General features: G+C 37.2%; 2 protein-coding genes across 2 annotated transcripts in view; both read right to left on the bottom strand.

Annotated features, from left to right (window-relative positions):
* The window catches only part of lig1 (ligase I, DNA, ATP-dependent), a 48965-nt gene extending 37991 nt beyond the window's left edge, over positions 1-10974 (bottom strand). The window contains exons 1-10 of the mRNA XM_062987423.1: positions 10878-10974; positions 9335-9394; positions 7666-7840; positions 7132-7288; positions 6411-6545; positions 5683-5979; positions 5481-5592; positions 4569-4664; positions 4433-4489; positions 955-1013 (exon numbers count right to left, since the gene is read on the bottom strand). Of these exons, the coding sequence (XP_062843493.1) occupies positions 955-1013; positions 4433-4489; positions 4569-4664; positions 5481-5592; positions 5683-5979; positions 6411-6545; positions 7132-7288; positions 7666-7840; positions 9335-9394; positions 10878-10894 (1165 nt within the window). The 5' untranslated portion in view covers positions 10895-10974. The remainder of the gene's footprint in view (positions 1-954; positions 1014-4432; positions 4490-4568; positions 4665-5480; positions 5593-5682; positions 5980-6410; positions 6546-7131; positions 7289-7665; positions 7841-9334; positions 9395-10877) is intronic.
* Positions 10975-20963: 9989 nt separating this feature from the next.
* On the bottom strand, positions 20964-23947 carry LOC134302211 (ETS domain-containing transcription factor ERF). The gene is made up of 5 exons (XM_062987245.1): positions 23803-23947; positions 23443-23674; positions 23209-23323; positions 21389-21467; positions 20964-21088 (listed from the first exon to the last, which is right to left on the bottom strand). Exons 1-5 carry the CDS (start codon positions 23945-23947, stop codon positions 20964-20966), a joined length of 696 nt encoding a protein of 231 aa, XP_062843315.1.
* Between the last annotated feature and the right edge of the window lie 319 nt (positions 23948-24266).

Raw genomic sequence — 24266 nt, 5'->3', positions numbered from 1 at the left:
AAAGGACATGGATTACTGGAACCATGTCCTATGGTCTGATGAGACCAAGAATAATTTGTTTGGTTCAGATGGTCTCAAGCATGTGTGGCGGCAATCAGGTGAGGAGTACAAAGATAAGTGTGTCATGCCTACAGTCAAGCATGGTGGTGGGAATGCCATGGTCTGGGGCTGCATGAGTGCAGCAGGTGTTGGGGAGTTACATTTCATTGAGGGACACATGAACTCCAATATGTACTGTGAAATACTGGAGCAGAGCATGATCCCCTCCCTCCGGAAACTGGGTCGCAGGGCAGTGTTCCAGCATGATAATGACCCCAAACACACCTCTAAGACGACCACTGCTTTATTGAAGAGGCTGAGGGTAAAGGTGATGGACTGGCCAAGCATGTCTCCAGACCTAAACCCAATAGAACATCTTTGGGGCATCCTCAAGCAGAAGGTGGAGGAGCGCAAAGTCTCGAATATCCGCCAGCTCCGTGATGTCGTCATGCAGGAGTGGAAAAGCATTCCAGTGGCAACCTGTGAAGCTCTGGTAAACTCCATGCCCAGGAGAGTTAAGGCAGTTCTGGGAAATAATGGTGGCCACACAAAATATTGACACTTCAGGAATTTTCACTAAGGGGTGTACTCACTTTTGTTACCGGTGGTTTAGACATTAATGGCTGTATATTGAGTTATTTTGAGGGAAGAATAAATTTACACTGTTATATAAGCTGCACACAGACTACTTTTCATTGTGTCAAAGTGTCATTTTGTCAGTGTTGTCCCATGAAAAGATATACTTAAATATCTGCAGAAATGTGAGGGGTGTACTCACTTTTGTGATACACTGTACATAAGACTGATTGCTTTAATCCTCTCCATAGTGGTTTGTCAGACTGCTTATTTATTGAAAGCGAAAATCTAAAATCTCAATAAGCAATGAATATTACACACAAACTGAAGTGTACACACCAGGAGAGAGCAGGATGACAGAGCGCAGAAGGTTGGACAGAGTCTCAATATTTCTCAGCCTGACGACAAACATAAACACATTAAAGTTACAATCCATCACTGAAAGAATTGCAACAAACCAGAAAAACTAAGGCGCATAATAGCATACATTTAAACTAAATACAAATGCACAGTTTACCTTTATATTTTTAGTGGTGATAAATCAAAATCCACACCGTGGCACTACTGCCACCATGTCTTTGCATAACGGTCTTACTTTGACTGTATGAAATAAACCTGGCTGTGTTCACTTTTCAGTTGGCTAGATGGGCTTTACAATTACAACTGGTTAACTGATCAAGCAGTCAATTACTCCCTAAATAAATGTAATTACATTTTACAAGCTGTCGTGTGCGTTTTTCAAGTTTTCTTTTATTACTAATAGGCTTTATCATATGATCAAAAATTGTAGTGTATTACTAAATATTAGCAAAACTTACTATTTTACACCACCACATAGGATGGTGTGTGTTTCACACACTGGAAGAAACTACTTAAACATTTATGTAAAATATTAAGTGAACACAGCAAGAGGCATGCAATGGTTCAGACCATTGTCGCAGCGCCAGACTGGCAGCTATAGCCCTTTTTGATACCTCGCTTTAATAAGTGTGTTGGGTGCAAGTGGTCAGCACCTAAATAAAGGAAAAATAAGGGTTAGGGTTGCCAGGTTCCTAGCAATGCCTGCGGTGTGTAATGGAATGGTGATTTATTTTGTCTAGGGTTTGCTTCTTGCATAAATGATAAAAATTCAATCGAAAACATGCAAAGGCAGTCACTTTAGGTTCTGTTTCTTATATCTGCTTATAGACAGATATTGGGTTACGATGACTTGTTGCACAGTATTTGCTGATGTAAACAGTACTTGCTTCAGCTGTGCCATCCAATGGATTTAAAATAATTTAATTAAAATCAATACAGCCACTGGGGTCACTAATTATTCAAAAATAACTCATGAGTATTTGCAGTAAATGCAGTATGCAAAATAAACCAATTTACAGACTTTTGTTAATTAACTGTTTCATTGCTAATTTAAACCTACATCACCAGCTTACTATTTTAAATCAACTGGAAACATGCAGGGATTTAAAATAAATCAATTCAAGATGCATATGATTGCATATGATCTCAACTGTTGCTTAAAATAAAAACTTAAAAATTTAATTAGGAATGGTCAATACTAGGCATTGGTATTGGGGCAGACAGTGGCCTAAAATGTCTGATCAGAACTGACATATGCTGAACAGACCCAGTGACATGTAAATGTATATGAGTTTGAATCAAGACAGATCAGTCACACAATAACAAGAACCATGCTTGCTTAAAAAACACTATTATGCCTTTAACAACTTGCTTAGTGAGTCAGCTTTGTTATGGTAGGAATGAAAGTGTCCAATTAGTATCTGTATCAGCCCAAACATTGAGCTTTAGTATTGTATTGAGGGTGTCAATGATTAACTGATTAACAGAGAAAGCCAATTAATGATGATGGTTAAAAAAATTTTTTTAATTTGCAACAGCTAATGTTTAATTTGTATTGAGGGTAAAACTGTCACTACAGCTAATTTATAAGTGGTAGCCTATTGGTTAATGTACTGAACAAGTGATAAGCAGTTTGCTGGTTTACACCCACCACCACAAGTTGCCACTGTTGGGTTCATAAGCAAGGCTCTTAACTCTCACTTTGTAATTAAACACAATTGTAAATCGATTTAGAAAAAAGTGTTTGCTAAATGCTGTAAATGTAATGCACCCACCCTTTACCACCCTCAGTCTGCATAAGGCACCCTTGGATACAGCCACATTCAGAGAGTGAAAAACTTTATGTACAGTATTTACATTAAATATTAATCATTATACACTGCCTGGCCAAAAAAAATGTCACACACTCTAATATTTGGTTGGACCGCCTTTAGCTTTGATTACGGCACGCATTCGCTGTTCCACAAGCTTCTGCAACATCACAACATTTATTTCTGTCCAGAGTTGCATTAATTTTTCCGCAAGATCTTGTATTGATGATGGGAGATTTGGACCACTGCGCAACGTCTTCTCCAGCACATCCCAAAGATTCTCAATGGGGTTCAGGTCTGGACTGTGGTGGCCAATCCATGTGTGAAAATGATGTCTCATGCTCCCTGAACCACTCTTTCACAATTTGAGCCAGATGAATCCTGGCATTGTCATCTTGGAATATGCCCGTGCCATCAGGGAAGAAAAAATCCATTGATGGAATAACTTGGTCGTTCAGTATATTCAGGTAGTCACCTCATTCTTTGGGTACATAACGTTGCTGAACCTAGACCTGACCAACTGCAGCAACCCCAGATCATAGCACTGCCCCCACAGGCTTGTACGGTAGGCACTAGGCATGATGGGTGCATCACTTCAGCCGCCTCTCTTCTTACCCTGATGCGCCCATCACTCTGGAACAGGGTAAATCTGGACTCATCAGACCACATGACCTTCTTCCATTGCTCCAGAGTCCAATCTTTATGCTTCCAAGCAAACTGAAGCCGTTTTTGCCGGTTAGCTTAACTGACAAGTGGTTTTCTTAAGGCTACACAGCTGTTTAGTCCCAATCCCTTGAGTTCCCTTCGCATTGTGCGTGTGGAAATGCTCTTCCTTTCATTATTAAACATATCCCTGAGTTCTACTGTAGTTTTTCTACGATTTGATTTCACCAAACGTTTAAGTGATCGCCAATCACGACCATTCAAGATTTTTTCTGACCACATTCCTTCCTCAAAGATGATGTTTCCCCACTGTCCTTCCACTTTTTAATAATGCGTTGGACAGTTCTTAACCCGATCTTAATAGTTTCAGCAATCTCCTTAGATGTTTTCACTGCTTAATGCATGTTCATAATTTGACCCTTCTGAAACAGATTAACATCTTTTGCACGACCACAGGATGTGTCTTTCGACATGGTTGTTTAACAAATGAGAAGCTACTCACTGCATCAGTTAGGGTTAAATAACTTGTTGCCAGCTGAAACATAATCATCCATTCAGTAATTATCCAATGGGAGGCTCTTACCTATTTGCTAAGTTAAATCCAGGTGGTGACCTTTTTTTTGGCCAGGCAGTGTATTATTCATCATTAATTACGTATTTTCATAAACAGTAAAGAAGTTTTATGTCTGTAGAGAGTCTGACTGCATGTTAAACTGTGCATGTGGATCTGTGTGTAACGTTTCCAAAAATGATGTAAATATTTTGCACCATGAACCAGTATAAAGATGGAAGTCTGACTGTATAAAATCTACATTCAGAATGCAGAACTGGTTCTTGCCGTTCTACATTATTGAATATTTCACTATGTTACACAGTAAGCAAATATCACCATTAAAAGTCTTTACCATTAATCCTAAGTAACAAACTAATGAATTCAAAACAAATTATCTACCATATTTTATTATTATGAAAATGGAACACACCTGCCTGACTCTTCTTCAATTTTTTCAAAGGTGCGAGCAACAGCCAAATATGGAACTCTGAAAAAGAAGGAAACATGTGCTTTAGCATCAAAACCTTTTTAACACAAGATCTTATCATTTTGAGAGAGTGTGGTACCTCTGGCCCCTTTTCCAACAGGCATCGTCAATTGGATGATAGTGAGCTTTAGATGGATCATATTGGCTCTGGTTCGCTGGACCTGCCCCGTTTTCACTGTCCCGAATTAAATAAAAAACAGCAAGGCACAGAATTAGACAATCATCTATCATCAGTCGAATGATGGCTTTTTTAGTGTAACACGACTATTACTCAATTAACATTTAAAACAAGGAAACACCAATGTTTGAGTGCCTATGTTGTAGATGCAGCAGGAATGTAATCCTGTGTTAAAAAGTTAACCATTTGATTTTACGGTCTAGTACAATTTTACTGAACAGATTTTGACCCAACAAGTAAGATTTTTTTTTTTTTACTGTATAACTTGAAAATAGCCATGGAGATATGAACATAAAATGCTTGGTTTACTAAAGAAAACTTACAAGCAGACATGGGCTATTTCTGAGTTCCAACCCAACAGCAGAACTCCTTTTAATTGCATGTAATAGTAATATTGATGGTGCATTCATTTGACATGTTATTAAGCATAATATGGCGAAGCAATGCTCCCAAACCTGAGCTCTGCATTACAAGACGATAGGCAGCCTTATAACTGATAACCGAGTTTGTTGCATAAAGCTAAGCTCCCATTCACCCTTTACAAGTTTCTTTTTTTTTTAATCCTGAATGAGTGTTACAGTGTACAGAAGGCTACTATGTTCTATAGTCTATGTGCAACTCTACGACTCAAGCAGACAACTTGGCTGCTGAAAGCCAAGTCTGGTCAGCTAATTTATAATTTGTCAACATTTGTCACAATAAAACTTAAGCCATCTACTTTATTACATATTCAAGGTTTTAAAACATAAAATTCGTAAAACAGACCGTTTGAAGTTATTTATACCCAGCTCTGTATTGTTCTTGAACTCTTACCCCTTCATTTCTTTATCCTCGGAAGCAGTAGCAGCCTTCTCGCCATCCTTTTTTATTTCAACATCACGCTTCTCTTCTGATTTTTCCAACTTGACTGCAGCCTTTCTAGGTGCTTTAGGAATTGTTACATTATAAAGATGTTTTAATAATGTAGATAATAATAACAATAAAAGATAACAATGCTTTTTAAAATAAAGCATACCAAAGAAACTGCTGATGGCTTTTTTCTTAGCAGATCCCTCTTTCATCTCTGCATCCCTTCCTTCCATTAAACATTTTTCAGGACTGCATTTTTCCTGCTTTACTTTTTCTTTCTCTAAGTGCTTGCCATTTACCACATCCTCTCCTTTCGACCTTGTGGCTTCCTTTGCATCACTCTGTTGATTAATCTTTTCCTCTGTGCCATTAGTAGTTTCTTGATCCTTCTCTTTCAATTGCTCGTTCATGGTTTCTTTATTTATGCTTTTCTCCTCCACCTCCATAACTTCCACCTTATTCTCTGATTTCATAGAGGGAGACCATGTTAAGCAGCCCAATAACATTAGTACACAAAATCTACATCACCATAGGCTTGTGCAAAAATCTATCACATTAGTACAAATGTGTTAGACACTAATGAGCAAAAACAGCTTATTACACCAACCAGCTTTTTCAAAGTTTAAAGGAAGGTGGGGGTAAATATTGAATTCGCTGCTTTAATAGGAGGACTGCGTGTTTTGGCAAGTTCCAAAAACCTTGCTGATATTGAAAAAAAACTTCAGCAAGCTTGTAGGTTAATAATTAATAATTGGCCAATGTACTTTAAAGCAATGAGACAGGATTTGCATCCCAACCACAGACTAGTTATTAAAAATACAAACGTTTGTACTGTAGCAGTGTAAGATCTTTTTCACACAAGCCTAGAGGTCAAAGTTAGCTTATTAGTCTTACCCATCTTATCAGAAGATTCCTCTAATCTTGCTCTTTTTCTCTCCTGTCCCTCCTCTCTCCCCTTACCCTCTTTCTCCTGCTCCTCCTCACCATCACTCCTCGTGTCCAGTTTTCGTTTGGGAAACTGCTTACGGGCTGATTATAAAATTGGGTGGGTGGAACACAGACCAAATAACACTAAGTGCTAATAAATGAAAACAAGACAGCTAAAAACAAATGAAAACAATGTACAGCTGAAGAATTCATAGGCAGATTAGTGTTAACCAATATTGGTTGAAGTAAGTCATTGCTTACTTTATTTTAAAAACATAAATTATTAGTATTATATAGCCAATTTAAAAGTGCCATTTTCTTCTGAGCATACATTAAATACGTGCATAATCACTCCAACTCCAGCTCTTACTAAACGAGACAGCGGTCTGTGGCCCCTTTAAATGTCAAATACAAGCACTGTGTATGTAATCACATCTACCATATAGTCCAATGCTGCAAAAAGCTAATTTTGCCCGTAATAAACTATATTACCTTTAAATATTTCATTAAGAAAGTTATAAATTCAATCTGACAACCATTAAATGGTTTAATAGCAAAATAAAAGATTAAGTATTGATTACCGCCTGCAAATCAAAAATTAAAAAAAGGCGGTCAGTTTTAAAGACTTGTCTGAATATGTATCGAAGAATTGACACTTTTAGCGTTATGAAGCCAAAAACTAAAATACCAGTCTTGCGCTTTGGGATGCTGGAGGGTGATGCTGAATTTGGCGTATCAGGAGTTCCAGAAGTCGCTGATAGAGCGGGAGTTACTGGCGTGACAGGTGTTGTCTGAGTATCAAGGGGCTTAGGTGAAGATTTAGTAGAAGTACTCTTAATTTCAGCCTTTGAGAGAGAAAGAAAGAAAAAAAAGAGAGAGAAAAGGTTTTTATAAATAAAAACTGAGAAATTAATCTACATTATATAGCGAAAACACAGGACCACAAGTTTATTGGACATCTTTTTCCAAAAGAATGTACATTAACATGCCGTTGCCACCTCCTCTGTAAGAACAGCCTCCACACTTCAAGACAAGCTTTCCACAAGATTTGAGTTTGACTGTAGGAATTTGCTATTTAAAAAAATAAGCATTTGTGTACTCAGTCACTGCTGTTAAACAATTAATAACTAAGAGAGGTGTTCCAATACTTTTGGCCATATAGTTTATTTTGCTAAAAAAAAAAAATTTAAAAGATAAGTTGACCACAACACACAAACTCTACCTTTTCTTTGGCTGGTGTGGCAGCTTTGCCATCACCTTGTTTGGAGTCCTCTTTTACAATTTGCTGGTCTTCATCGTCACTATCCAAGATTGCTCGGCTTCGTTTGCTTATCTTTTTCACAGGAGAATCACAATCTTGTTCACTATTCTGAGGTTTAAGAGGACTTTTAATAGGTCTGGGGCAAAGAGGGTAAAAAATAAGGACCGCAACCAAAAAGTAAACATGAATATTAAAATATGCTGCATATAGTGCACAAATCAACTGTATGTAAATTGTAAATTAAGTAGCAAATGACAGTTTATGATATATAATTACTTACAGATTACCAACTGTCTATTTATCACACATTTACATAGTTTTATCATTTTTCACCAAGCAATATACTAAGCACTTTTTAGACATTTGAGTAAAACATGATATTGCAATTATAGACAATATACACAAACATAAAATGTATAAATACCAGTACATTGCCACTGAATTTGGATGTCATGCGTACTTGCTAGTCTTAGAGCAAATTTCAACAATGCATCTTTAAAACCAAAACACACACATAGCTTCCTCTTTGTGCAGCAATTGCCAGCTTTAATTCCAAAGGAATTCAGGGTGCATAGCAACATCCCAATACTTGCGATATAGACTAATACCATATTCCAGCATAACTTATACTGGTTAGCAATAGTTTTGGTATATATTACTGTAAAAAACTAGCATTAAAAATGTTTACAAAGTCCCAAACACCATGTATTGGCCATGTATATGGTTCACTGCTTTTTGAAAATTTGGACTAAACAAATACTGTAACATTTTCCCTCATGGTATCAACTTGAATTTTGCATGGAATTGACTAGAGATGCATGAGTACCGATACTGGTATCGGGTATTTGCCCGATACCGTGCTCATTAACTTGTACTCGCAAACGAGGCTCCGATACTAAACATCCGATACTGTGTGCCTAGTGCACTTTGCTGCGTTATGCCTAGTTCACACTACACGATTTTTGCCCTGATTTTCGCTCGGCGCTCGGCGACCAGATCGAGTTTTCTAGCACGTCAGATATCTGATCTGAGATGTGCGACTGGGAATCAATGTGACGAACAGCCAATGAGAACGCAGGATACGGTGTGAGGGGAAACGCAGGAGAGGAGTGTAAACAGGTGGGACAGGGGGATAATATAGTTTATATCAGAATACACCGGCACACACACGTTTTACAGTATTTCTGACCTAATCGTTCTCTACAAAACATAACAAAACACCAACATTGCAAAAATATTTATTAACCTCCAACTCACTACAAAACAATGTTATTTGTGTTGCCAAATCCACTCAGATTCATTTATTTTTCCTCCTTGATTTCATCACATCAGCGCACAAACACTTTGATCACTTGCTACTTGTTGACGTGCATTTTTGGACGTGGTATCATTAAACTTCTCGTCACTTCTCACGTGTGTTTTTGTTTAAAAAAAACGGTATTCTAAGTAGGTATTGGTATCGGTATCGGCAAGTACAAAAATGCATGTACTTGTACTCGGTTGGGAAAAAATGGTATTGAGGCATCCCTAGAATCGACCATATCCTGAAATACATTACTACTAAAAAATAAATAAAAACAATGAATGATTCATGCATGTTAGGCTAAAACTTGATAATGCCGTTACTTACTCTGATTTTGTTTCAGTGGTTTCATTGTTCTTCTCCTTACATTTTGGCTGAAAGAAAGACCTAAGAGAAAGGTTCAGGTTAAGATAAAATAAGTCTACAAGTAACTGCTTTAGAATTTTTAATGCAACCTTTGATTAGTAAAAAATTTTTAGTTCACCAACATTTGGCAAAGCTCTGAGGATCGGATGACTCTCAGTTACCACACGACATTTTAAAGTAACCAGTAATACAGTGTGCAGGCAAGTTTTGTAATACTGTACAAGGTCATGATGGTGAAAGCTTTTAGATGTTTAACAGAGTTTATTTTTGAATGGTCCATGGTTTGTATGTCAAGGTTACAATTATATGGCATGAAATATATCTGTGGGTCAATACTAAAAGAATAATCTATGATGAGCTAACCCCCCTGAAACTTTATTTAACTGAAACAAGTAGAAAGAAAATATTTCTAATGATTTCACTGATCAACTTTATTGTATTCCATAAATGTAAACACATTTAGAATTTGATGCCTGCAGCACACTCCAAAAAGGCTGGGACAGAGGCATGTGTTTTACCACCTTTGCTATTAATGGATTTTAATGGTTTTAATTGCTTTTGCACCTTACAATGATAACAGTCGGAATGGTCCTTTTCATCTTTTGCACCAAGATCTCTACATCCATTTTTCCCAAAAACAAGCTGAACGGTGGACTCATCTAACACACATTTCCACTGTCTCAGAGGCATTCCAGGAAAGAACTGAAGTACAACTTTCTCTTTGTGTTACTTAGCATTATAGTGTGCAGTTTCCTGTAAAGGATGTTTTAACATATTTTCACTGATAAACCATTGGCCAGTGGAGCCAACTTTGCACAAGATTGTAGATGCAATCAAATATAGTCTTTCAAATACAATTTAACAAGCTTTGGGGAGAGAAGATTTTCTTTAGGATTTTATAAAATTGCCAGCTGCTTTACTTAATTTCCTGTTTGATTTAAAAGCACCGGGTTTTGTTTATGCAGATTCATTAACATTCCCCCACTTAAAAAGTGCTGTCAAAGTAGTAGTACTAGTGCATCATTCACAGCACGGCAGTGACATCCCAGTATGCGTTTGGGCTAACGATAGTCTATTTTTATAATAAGTATATCGTTGTAGAGTTGGAAAATCTGCACAGTGTGATAATCATCCAACTATTTATCATTGTTAGTTTCTGACTACATAATATTGGCTAAGTATTTTGGGTCGGTGTAGTATTCAATCCAATTGCACACCTGGTCTGTCATTGGTGGTGGGTCTGAGAAATACACAGCACAATTCGTTACAAGTGGATGTATAAAGCGTTTGGCCTGCTAGTGGGTACTTCTCAAACCGCAAACTTTTATATTAAAAAATCACGTAACCATATGAAACCTGCATGTAGACACCAAAAGCTGCGTACTCTTTTCACACACTGCGTAGTAGGGTAATGTTGACAATGGCTAGCACGAGCAAACAAACGCAAACTTATACGTTCATTATTTAAAGAATACATAACAAAACAGTAAAAAACAAAACTTACGCTATGCTTCGCTGCATGTTTAATATAAAAAACAATGCTTTTGCAGGTTTAAATGCTTAATATCTCTTTCAAAAAGAAGAATGCCGTCATCTGCCAGAGTGCGCGCGCTCCAACCCAAACCAAAGGCGGCAAAATGACGTCACTTGGCGCGTACAAGATTAAAGCACGCCGCCACCTACTGCAGTGGAAGGAGAAGGGTGACTTAGCCGCCAAATACTTCATACTTCATAAGCCTTACCATCTTAATTCCCTGGAAAAGTATGATCAATTACAGATTTGTCCTCTGTCAGAGATATGTGCCAGTTTTATGGTGTGGAGAAAATCTTGTCACGAAATTCAAGGTATTCCACTCATCATATGCCATAATTGAATGATATTTGGAACTGTTCATAATTATTGATAAAGCCCCAGTCCCAAATTCAAAGCATAATGCCTCCACCACCATGCTTTATTGTGGTTATGTTGCTTTTTTGGTGGTGTGCAGTGTTGTTTTGCGCCAAACATACCTTTTGGAATTATGGCCAAAACGTTAATTATGGCCAAAACTTTTGTCTCCTCAGACCTCACCACACTTTTTCCCACAAGCTTTTGGCAGACTTGATGTATGTTTTTGTAAATCAGCTTGAATGCTTTTCTTGCCAGCCTACCCCACAGCCCAGATATATGAAAAATACAGGAGATTGGTACATGTCACACAATTGCTGTAGCTTCCTTACAGTTGCAGTAGAGCTTTTGGAAGCCTCTAGTTCTTTTTTTTATTATTATCAAAAGCTCAGAAGCTTTAGTGGGGGTATTCAGTTCTTGTCACTGTTGTGCCATATTTCATGACTGTCTTCTTTGTGTTCCATGGTATATGTAATGCTCTGGAATTTTCTTTACCCTTCTCCTGACTGATACTGGTGGCTGGAATTACAGAGAAGGATGCTCAAGACAGTGCACACAGTGAAGACAAATGATACGCTGTGGCAACCTATAACAGGAACCGCCAAAAGATGAAGTTCTTATTTACAAAATTGGTTAGTGAAAACATTGGAAATCTTTTCATTGTTGTTTTGTCAGATAAACAAAAGTTAAAGAGAAATAACAAATTACAGATGTTTCATTGCTGGTTACAAAATGCCCCCATTTTTTTTCGGTATTGGATTTTATTTCTATATACCTGTTTTGTGTTTACTCAGGCTGTAAAGGCAAGACCCACCCTGACAATAACAGACTTTTTAAATAATTTTTTGGTTGATTGCATCCATTGGTTTGGTGGTCCTTTTGGTTTTACATCTCTCGTCATTTTCCTGAACTGTAAAAATGAACTGGTTTTGGGTTCTTATGGGTTCAAGCAGAGCCATAGAGAGAGAGAGAGTTGCGACACTCCTTGATCTTGCCGCCACGCAGTCACGTGGTTCATGTACCCCTCCAATAGTTACATGACGCACGCTGAGACGCTAGCCTAGTTGTTTGTTTGTAGCCTTTAGCTAAATAACTTTTTATATACGTATGTTTTAAACATATAATTTATACGTTAATCTTCCGTGTGTTGTTGATTTAGTTTTATTTTGTTTATCGTAAAAAAGCGCTTGTGTTTACTAACGTAAATTCGTGCTGTGTTGGAAACTAGGAAACTTCTGCTACCGGCATCCGAACGAAGCCGGTTTTGTTTGTTTTTGTACTTCAGCGCATAAACATCATAATTATCCAGAATTAAAACCGTTTTCGGTCCGCACGAAGCACGTTTGTGTTTGGTTGTGTTCTGTATTTCAGCTCTTAAAACACCTCTGTTTTGTGGGGAGTTATAACCGTTTCTGTTCGTAGGAAGCGCGTTTATTTGTTTTGTACACCAGCGCATAACACCGTTCTCCTTTAGAATTACAGCCGCTTTTGTCCGAACGAAGCGCATTTGTGTTGCTTTGCTTGGTGGTTTTTGTATTCCAGCTCATCATCGCCTGTTTCATCCGGAATTAAAGCCGTTCTTCTGTGACTACCAGCAGAAGCGCCGGTGAATCCAACATAAACATCATCTCCAACTCATCTTGCAAAGCTAAGTATATTACTTTGTTACTATGGCCCCAGCAGGAGCTTTGTATCCATGTTCCGAGTGTAATATGTTCAGTTATTCCTTCTCCGTGTTTAGTGATAACTTTACATGTGATAAGTGTAGATTAGTGGTTAGTCTAACGGAGAAGATCTCAGTGTTAGAAGGGCGCATTCGGGCGTTAGAACAGACCACTACTAGTGAGGGCTTAGATTCAGCTGTAGCAGTCCCGAATGCCAGCAGTTCAGGTGTAGAACCCCAGACTCCGGCATTAGAGCCCTCACAGCGGGGCGACTGGGTGACGTCTCGGCGACATAGTCGTAGGGAAAAGCACCGACCATCTCAGTTGCACGTGTCCAACAGGTTTTCCCCACTCAGTGAGCCGCCCGCTGAGAAGCCTGTTAATGTAAGTGCTCTGGTTATAGGAGATTCTCAGCTCCGACACGTGCGTATTGCAACCCCCATAGAGACACCAGCAACCATAGTCACTTGTATTCCGGGGGCCAGGGTGCCTGACATCAGAGCAAATCTGAAAGTGCTGGCTAATGCTAATCGTAGATTTTCGAAGATTGTTATCCACGTCGGCACTAATGATGTTCGTTTACGGCAGTCTGAGGTTACTAAGAGTAATGTTAAAGAGGTGTGTGAGTTAGCTAGGTCGATGTCTGAGGCAGTAGTGTGCTCTGGCCCCTTACCGATTCGACCCAGTGGCGAAACCTACAGCAGGTTGTTGTCGCTGAACCGCTGGATGTCTAAATGGTGCTCAGAAAACTGCATCGATTTTGTAGATAACTGGTCCACCTTTGAGGGAAGGCCTGGTCTTTTGAAGCGGGATGGTGTCCACCCCACGTGGGAGGGTGCTGCTCGCATTTCTTGCAGCATAGGTGACAGGCTTTACCACCGCGTTAGTGTAGCGGCAGATAGTGTTAAATGACTATCCAGAGCCAAGACCAGGCAGCAGACTAACAGGCCTAACCAACTGTCTGCGAGTCGCCATCGGACGTCACCCGGAATCCTTAGGTCACAAACCATTGAGACTGTGTCTGTTTACCGTGGCAGGTGTAAGCCAAAACAAAATCAAAAAGTATGTCATAATAACTTAATTAAAATTAATCTAAATGAGCATCATGAAAACCCTAGTAAAGTTAAACTAAAGTTAGGACTTCTAAACATCAGGTCACTTGCATGCAAAACAGTAATTGTAAATGAAATAATTACAGATAATTGTCTTAGTGCCCTGTGTTTAACCGAGACCTGGGCTAGACCTGATGAGTATCTAGGTTTAAATGAAGCATCTCCTCCGGGTTACAGTTATGAACATAAGCCACGTCTTAGCGGTCGTGGTGGAGGAATAGCCGCAATTTATGATAAAGACATAGGTCTTACTGTAAAATCAACTCCCATAACAAACTCGTTTGAAGTTCTTATCTCTGACATAACCAATAAATGTTCATCTGATAAAAATAGTATGTTTAAACTGGTTACTGTTTATCGACCCCCTGGTCCTTACTCAGAATTTCTTAACGAATTTGCCGATTTTCTTTCTAAATTAGTTTTATCAACTAAGAAAGCTTTAATTGTTGGTGACTTTAATATTCATTATGAGGATAAGTGTAATCCACTCAAAATTGCGTTTGATTCTATTTTAGAATCCTTAGGCATCACCCAAAATGTAACAGGACCCACTCACCGCTGTAAACATACCTTAGATTTAATACTTACTTATGGTATAAACATAGACAACCTGGAAATTATACCACAGAATGACTTAATCTCTGATCACTCCCTACTAATATATGAAGTGTCCCTGTCCAATAATATACAGCAACCAAATCGTTTTAAATGTAAGCGCACTATTACATCTGCAACTGCAGCAGCGTTCATAAACTGCCTACCAGAATTACCAAATATATCAGCATCAGAACCTAAAGAACTAGATCAGGCAACTCAAAACCTAGAAACCGTACTGCGCACAACCTTAGATAACGTAGCCCCACTCAAAACTAAACTGATTAGGGAGAAAAAACTTGCTCCATGGTACAATGACCACACATGCGCACTTAAACAAGCAGCACGGAAATTAGAACGTAAGTGGCGTCACACTACACTGGAGGTGTATAAGATTGCTTGGAAAGATGCTCTAACTGAGTATAAACATGCACTTATAAAAGCTAAATCTGTATATTATTCATCCCTAATAGAGAAAAATAAAAACAATCCTAGATTCCTTTTTGAGACAGTGTCCAAATTAACTAAAAACGTTAATGAAACTGAATCTAATATACCGCCTGACTGTACCAGTGATGATTTTTTAAAATTCTTTAATGACAAGATAGAAAAAATACGACTTCAGAGTCAGAGTGTGTCACTTGCCAATGTTAAGTATGGACTCACTCCGAGCAGCATTGGTGATAATAGTAACGAGTTAATCCAACTAAATTCCTTTAATCCAATCTCCCAAAATGAACTAACTGTGTTGATTAAATCATCGAAGTCATCATCGTGTATACTCGATCCTGTTCCAACTCGTTTACTTAAAGATTTACTCCCAGCTATTGTAGAGCCCCTGCTTACATTAATCAATGCATCCCTTAGCCTTGGGTATGTACCTAAATTGTTTAAAAGTGCTGTTATTAAACCCCTGATTAAAAAACCTAATCTTGATCCACATGTTTTATCTAATTATAGGCCAATTTCAAACCTTCCTTTTGTCTCAAAGATATTAGAAAAAGTCGTTTCCAAACAGCTATGTTCTTATTTGAATGAAAATTGTATTCATGAAAAATTTCAATCAGGATTTAGACCCAACCATAGTACCGAAACCGCATTAATTAGAGTAGTTAACGAGTTGTTAATGTCTTCTGATAATGGATGTGTCTCTTTTCTTGTTCTATTAGATCTTAGTGCAGCGTTTGATACGGTCGATCATAACATTTTACTGGAGAGGCTAGAAAATACAGTAGGTGTTAAAGGACTCGCACTCTCTTGGTTTCAATCATATTTGACTGACCGCTCTCAATTCGTTTATGTAAATAATAAATGCTCAGAAACTACAAAAGTAAAGTGTGGTGTTCCACAGGGGTCGGTACTTGGACCGCTATTATTTGCACTCTATATGCTTCCACTAGGTGAAATTATTCATAAACATGGCATAAACTTTCACTGCTATGCAGATGACACACAGCTGTATATATCAGCCAAACCAAATGATACTGACACAATCAGTAAGATAGAAGATTGTGTAAACGACATAAAAAACTGGATGTCGTGTAATTTTCTTTTACTTAATTCAGATAAAACTGAGGTTTTACTTGTTGGCTCTAAAGCTGCAAGAGACAAGTTGTCTAACCTGGTGCTAAACTTAAACACGTTCTCTGTTACTCCCAGCCCAGATGTAAAAAACTTAGGTGTCACAATAGATTCAGATCTCTCCTTTGATACACACATTAATAATATTACTAGAGTTGCTTTCTATCATTTGCGTAATATCTCTAAAATAAGAAATATACTATCTGTTAATGACGCCGAAAAACTGATCCATGCGTTTATAACTTCTCGGTTAGATTATTGTAATGCTCTTCTAACTGGATGCTCTGGTAGATCCTTAAACAAACTCCAGTTAGTTCAAAATGCAGCAGCTCGAGTGCTAACTAGAACTAAAAAATTTGATCATATCACTCCTGTTCTATCATCTCTACACTGGCTGCCAGTTAAATTTCGCATTGATTACAAAATACTTTTACTAACCTATAAAGCGCTACATGGTCTGGCTCCACAGTATCTGAGTGAGCTTATTAATTACTACAACCCAGCACGTCCACTTCGTTCACAAGATGCAGGGTTACTTATAGTTCCTAAAATTAAAAAGACCAAAGCTGGTGGAAGAGCATTTTCTTACAAAGCTCCACAACTTTGGAATAATCTTCCTGCCTCTGTTCGGTATTCGGACACAGTCTCAATGTTTAAGTCTAAACTGAAAACATATTTATTTTCTCAGGCTTTTGATTAATATAGACAAAGGAGCAGAGCTTGGGGGTTCTTGCTCATAGAAACTTGTGGTGATCAGGGATGTTGGGTCGCTGTCGTTCTGCCTCTCTTGTCCAATCACTCTGGTTTGGGTAGGAGAGGTGGGCGCTGATGTCCTGTGAAAGCCTTCATGACCTTGTTACCTGCTCGCTCTCCCTTTTAGTTATGCTGTAATAATTAGGGCTGCCGGAGTCTAAAACTCTCTGTAAAACTGTTTGTCAACTAGCATTGTACATTATTAACTACATTCTCTGTTGTTTTACCCCGAGGGCATTCTGATGGAAACCTGTTTACCCGCCGAGGTTAAGGATTAAAGTCGAGACTGCCGGGACAACGATGCTGCTCCTGTCAGATGTGACGGGTCTGGAGTAATTGGAACGACAAGAAATCACTACAGACTTTATTGAAGACTAGAGCGGATAACAACTCTATTATTATTTAATTGTTTATTTATCTATTTATTACCACTGTATGACTTTTAGATCATTCAATTCTGTGTTTGTATGATTTGTGTAAATCGTGTATTTATTTAAAGTATCCTCCAGACCACCCAAGAAGGATGGGCCCTGTTGAGTCTGGTTCCTCTCAAGGTTTCTTCCTGTAATTTTCAGGGAGTTTTTCCTTGCCACAGTCGCCCTCGGCTTGCTCAACAGGGGTTTTTGTATCTGTTGGTCCTGGATTTTGTAAAGTTGCTTTGAGACAATGTATATTGTAAAAAGCGCTATATAAATAAAGTTGACTTGACTTGACTTGAATAGTTCCAGACAGAGCCCACGCTGTCATGTTCTCATATGGGACAGGCAGCAGTGAATGAAATATTAAACGCTAAATAATAAACATTTGTACAATTTCTGAGTATTTTCAACTGCCTTTACATTTACTGCATCTGCTTTAATGTCAATTTGGTATATGAAGTGGAAGATTGATGTTTATAATGACTTGTTAATAGGTCGTTCTTGTTAACACAGTACATTATATTAGCATACATTACATAATGCGATATCATTAAGTAGTAGAGACAATATACAGTACAGAGATTAAAGAATTTTGTTGTTTTGTTTTTGCATAAACTAATCTCCCATTTACTTTCCTGAGGATTCATAATAATAATAATCATTTTGGCTAAACACTAAGCCATGTGGCTGGATTCATAAGGTTTGCCTGCACTGAAGGAACAGATTCATAAACACACTACCGTACCTTTAACATTATAGTGCAGGTACATGAAATAGCATGAATTCATGTCTTATTTCATGAGTGATTAATAATTGATTCCTACATGTAATACATTAATGAATTCATTATGAATATGCACAAGTTCATTTTGTCTAATGTAAGTGGTGGACAAGGTACACAAACCATGTAGTTGAGTTAAAGTAGAGATATCCAAGGTAAAAAATTACTCCAGTAAAAGTAGTAGTAAAAGTAAAAATACTCTTTACCTCCACTTGAGTAAAAGTACTAAAGTATTTACTTTCAAATGTACTTAAATATGAAAGTAAAAGTAGCATGATTTATTATAGCTCTAATGTTTTATTATAATTTCTGTAACAAGACTCTTGATTAATCAACTTATTTTAGGTGAAAAGACTCGTGTCATTAATTTAGCTTAACTGACTAAGCTAAATTCATTTATACCTATTAATTAAGATAAACATGTAACATTTAGTGCTGAGCATATGCTAAACAATAACAGGATTAAGTATATTAATGACATCAAATTCATTATTTTTTTTAAACAAAGCAACATACAGCTGAAAATGCTTGCTAGGTAGTGGAAATTAACGGGGCTCTATGGGATGTTTGGAACTTTTCACTAGCCCACGACCCGGAAGCTGCGCATAAAAAATGTCCCGCTCCCTTTACGATGGTTCCCTATGGTAGTGTCGCCACTCGCCACTCTTCTCTCTACCGCTCTGGGTTCAAGTATGCCATTGATTCAATTTAAAGCTTTGTGTGTCTTAGACCCTGTACACACAAACGCCGATATTTTTTAAACATAGTTTTCCACTTCGTTTAAAAAAACCTTCCATTACAACAAAAACATTTTTAAAGATCCATCCAGAAAACACCAAAAAGCTAAGAACACGTTGCTATAAGCATGCTAGGTCTATAAGTTGTGATACAGCGTCATCATATCTGATTTAAACGCATAAGATTAACATCCTGGGAATGCATACTTGTCAGTGATAACTGATAATATAAAATGCAAAACTCATGAAAATTACATTATTTAGAATACAAACCCTATTTTCAGAAAGGTTGGGAATTTAGTAAAATTCAATAAAAAGAAGAATTTGTGATTCTCCATGCACTATACAGATCCCCATATGAACTCACCGCAGGCAATATACAAACCAATTCCAAAAAGGGACAATAGGAAAAATGTAAATAAAAACAGACAGCAAGCATTTGCTAATTTTTGTTTACCTGTATTCAATTAAAAACAGTCCAAAACAAAATATTAAATTTTTCAACTAATCGACTTTCCACCAATCACCACTTGTTTTACTAGTAAAAGTGGGCTTACCAACCTGTTGATTAATATAACATTTCAGCTGATTACAAAACTGCTGATTTAGCTGATTTGTCTAAAAAGACATTTGTAAAAAAAAAAAAAAAAAAAACAGGAATCTGTCATTTGTTCATTCCCTCTAAGCAGCATATTGTGTCTGACCAAATTATATTTTCTAAATGTAAACAAATTAACATCTTGGTGCAAAAAGTTAAGAGACTAAAGTTAGGAGAATATTTAAGAGACTCTTTTTTGAAACATTCCACAATAGGCAAGTAAGTTGGTAACAGGTGAGGGAATCATGTAAAAAAGAAGGATCCACCCACAGGCTTAGTCTTTGGTAGAAAAAATGGGTCATGGCTTACCAATTTGAGACAAACTTTGTAAAATAAATTTAATTAGTCCAAAATAACATTTCTCAGTTTATGATTGCAAATAATTTAGGCATTTCATTATCCTCTATGAGAGAAATCTCAATTCATGTAGAGCAAGGCAGAAAACCACAGTTAAATGTGCTTGACCCTAAAGCCCTCACATTTTATTGCATCAGAAACCGGCATGCTACTGTGATAAATATAGCTACATGGGGAGTGTTTCTGAAAAATATTGTCATTTAACACAGTACACTAACAAATGCAACCTTAAACCCCATACAACCCTACCAAATGATCTTTTTCCAAGCTCATCTCAGATAGATTGAAAGACAGTGGAAATGTGCTGTGATCATATGAGTCCACATTTCAGTCTATATAAATTTTCCCTGTGCCAAATACATTAAGGAATATACAGAATATTACCAGTGAAAGATGCAAAAGCCAACATGTCATGGTATTTACATGGAGGTGTACATTGGCACTGCCATCAATGGGATATTTCCCATGAAGTCCATGGTTATTTCAGCAAGACACCTTGCTGTGATTCAAATGCAGAAGCAAAACACTAAACGTCATAGAAATGTATCTATCTGAAAAGGGTACAAAGCCATTGCTAAGGCTGTGGGATTCCAGCAAAGCTCAGTAAGAGCCATTGTCCACAAATAGAGAAAACTGCAGGTTTCTTTTGCATCAGTTAACATCAATGTGCACAAGTTTACATGTCAAACACAGTGGTTGTAGTGAGATGAGATTTTTATTTTTTTCTCTTACTTAATAAATATATGTTTTGTTTACAAAATCAAGTATTTTTCATATGCTAGGTCTACAAAATATCAGTTGGTGGTGTTGAAAGTTCTGTAATATAATTTACTTTGTGGCATTGCTTTCCCATTTATTGTTAGGGGATTATGACAATAGCTGGTTATTTTTTCTGTGTCCATTTAAATCGGCTAGTTTGCACCCAGACACAGTGCAGTGTGGAGAACATCGTGTGTGGGCTCTAAATCTATTTATGGTGCTGAAACAGACTAAACTAAAGAAAAGCATCAACGTGGAGGCAATCATGTTGTTCCATTTTGCCAGGTAAACTCTGGCCAAAATGCAAAGTTGAGTTGAATTGTGGTAGGCATGATAGCTCAGACAGGTTACTTGAGGAAGAGGGTAGAGCAGGGAGAAGTGGAAGTTGTCTGGATTGCATGATGCTCAGAAAAAGAGAAAGACTTTGGAAGGCAGTATGGAAGCAGCAGAGGGTGACGAATTGATGATAGAACTGTTGAAAGACAAGAAAGTTTAAGCAAACTGCCAAAGCAACACTGTTTAAAATACAGAAAATTGATATTCTTTAGTGGCCCAGTCAGCGGCTTGAGCTAAACTCTTCTCAACATTTGAAGCGAGAAATCAAAACACATCTCAGATGCCGTACACCACCACCCCTTAACTAAACTGGAAAAATTAAATATGGCTGAACAAACTGTTACAAATTTATTACCATGGATAAACATATTAGTGGAAACAAAGGTCATAGTCATTCTCTTACTTTAGATATAAGTAAAGGAAATGGTTTTATTACCTGTCTCCACAGGTGGGCTGTAATATGAACCCCCAGGAGAAAAGCATGGGTATCGATGAGTAGTTCTGCACTGGATGACCTGTTAAGTAAGACATCATGGACTACTGTGCAGATAGGCATTTTGTGGCTAGTAACCTTGTTTATTGTAAATTTCAATATCTTTTATTGTCTTAAATTGTACATTTTAAATTTAGTAAGTTTGGTATTCCCAGTGCATCTGCAAGATAGTGTGAATTTCATTTATTTAAAAGAAAAAGAGTTATACTAGAACTGAATTTAACTGTGAGAATTTAACTGTGAGATTTAAAAATTTGTCTATACTAGCTATTTTTATGAATAGCTTTAATTTTATTCATCAAACCAATTTACTCAGTTTGTTTATATGTTGTTTATTGGGGATTTATTTTTTCATAATAAACTATTTTATTTATTTATTAATTTCTGTATTAACTGTTTTCAGATATTACACAAGGATAAATAAACCAGTGGTAAAAACTGATCCACTAAACTAATTACAATGAAGTCAAAAAAGTATTTTTTTTATTATAAAAATGCACAGATCCAGATAAGGGTACGCTACCATGTCAAATACATTGAACATAGACCAGAGCGTGGTTCAGTCTGTCACAAAAAAAGTGCAAAAATATGAAACTATAGCAAGGCTACACACATTCAAATCAATAAACTAAAAAGATACTAACTAAGCATTTTAGGTGTTTGCATGCTAATGTTTAAACAGACATTTAACTTGTGAACATGCTTTGTTGCATTTTTCACAATTTTAATACATTGCTGCTGCTGTTGTTGTTATTACAATTATTACAAGGTTTTTACAAGTAATATAATTAGCATGACAATTGTGTGAAAAATACATGAATTTTAGAACTTTTCATTTGACACTACTACAAAGCAAGTCAATTACTCAGAACTAATATAAGATTTCCTTGAGTTTTTTTTCCTTTCCATTTAAGCATCATTCTCAGAAGTATGTATTTGTTCTATAAACTACTTCTTAAACAAGAAGCGTGTTTCAGTTAATACATTTGCAGTTGTTTTATTATAAAGACAGTATGGCCACCTCACATACTAGGAACTTCTAAAATGTATGTACATTTTTTAAAGATTTAAATTTGTATTCAAATTATGTTTACTTAATCATATGAATTAACTTTCCAAACTATGTACAATCAAATCAAATTGCAACAGGTTTGATCCAATTAATTTCTAAACACATCTCAAGGATACACCTAACCACAAAACTAGAGTGGCTTCACTGCAAGTTTTTAAATGTCCATTAGTGGCTCAGGCACTCACTAAAAAAGAAAAATGGGATAAACTGCCCAAAATGCAGGTATGAATACTTATAGTGATAGAGATTTCAGTTTTTGTTTTTCATTTCATCTTTAAATCACCCACAATAATTAAATAATTGCATTGCAAAAATTAATTACAAACCAAAAACTGAAATCTCTTTCTGAAAGTATTCACTTACTTATGGATATTTATAAATGATTTTCTGGCTGCGTCCCAAACTTCATCCCCTGTTCTACATAGTGAGTTAGTAATTTTGTCAAGGTGCACTTATTAAAGATACTATAAGTATGATACTTACTAGAAGTATGTGTATGTTGGACAGAGCTGTTTTGAATTGTAACTGTGAGCACCACTTTCAGGTGGCATAGATTAGCTTTTTGAGTGTAAACCAAGCATGTTCATTCCTTAATAAATCTTTAAGCCAAAACCAACTAAGATATTCCTTACACTTTAATCTCATCTGAGTAGAAATCTGACCCTGCAAGACTATGATTGAACATACATACCTGTTGGCAGCTAGGCAGGCTGGGGTAGTTCACAAGGATCAGTTTACTGAAGTTAAACGTATATGTAAACCGCTTTCCTTTGGTCTTATGCAGAATCTGTTTGTTGTAGTAATATCTGTCAACAATCAAAATGATGCACAGTAACTTTAAACATTCACTTCATATTCATTTTTTATTTGAATTTTGTCATTTGTGTTTGTGTAAATGTTATTAAATATGTGTTTGTGTGTATACCTTAGCGCTCTGCTGAGTTTATCATAGTTCATGTGTGGTTTGCCCTTCCTCTCACCCCACAGCTTGGCCAGTTTTTCTGGGTCTTGGATCACAAACTCTCCCCATTCAGCACCCCAGACAACAACTCCACCCTCACTCCACGCCAACAACTCCAACAGAAAGTGCCATAACTGCACTTGTCGAGAACCTGGCGAGCAGGCTGGTTTATAGGCCCAGTCAGGAAATAACACTGCTGAGTTGAGGAAGAAACAGAAAAAAACAAGAAGCTTTTATTGCTCAGACTATTAATGAATTCTGACATTTTGCAAGTGAGCCAAAAAACTTTCAGTATCTCAGTTTTTCCTCTTTTCACTCACTCACTCCCTTCTCTTTTGTTGGCCAAGGAGGACTGCTGGCTAGCATATGCCTCTTCTGACTTTATTTTACACTGGCCAGTGCCAGTGGCCTCTTTCCCTTCAACACAAACTTGACTATGGGCTTGTTGGACAGCCTTTTCCAAACCCATGGTTGTTAATATGGAGTTGGCCCTCTTTTTGCAGCTGTATCTACATTTATTCTTCTGTGAAGGCTTACCACAAGATTTTGAAGTGTGTCTGTAGGACTTTGTGCCCATTATGTCAAAAAAGCATGTGTGATGGTAGGCACTGATGTTGGACTGGAAGGCCTGGCTTTAAAGTGACATTTTAATTCATCCCAAGGATGTTCAGTGGTGTGTCAGTCAGGCCTCTGTTGCCTACTGGAGTTCCTTCACTTTAAATTTATTAAACCCAGTTGCACAGTCATTCTGCAACATGAAGACCACAAAGTTGGAAGCTTATCCTTAT

Source organism: Trichomycterus rosablanca, chromosome 25 (genome assembly GCF_030014385.1).
Source record: "Trichomycterus rosablanca isolate fTriRos1 chromosome 25, fTriRos1.hap1, whole genome shotgun sequence".
NCBI lineage: Eukaryota > Metazoa > Chordata > Actinopteri > Siluriformes > Trichomycteridae > Trichomycterus > Trichomycterus rosablanca.
Note: the sequence above shows the minus strand (reverse complement) of the source record. Positions and strands in the feature narration are given on the sequence as shown.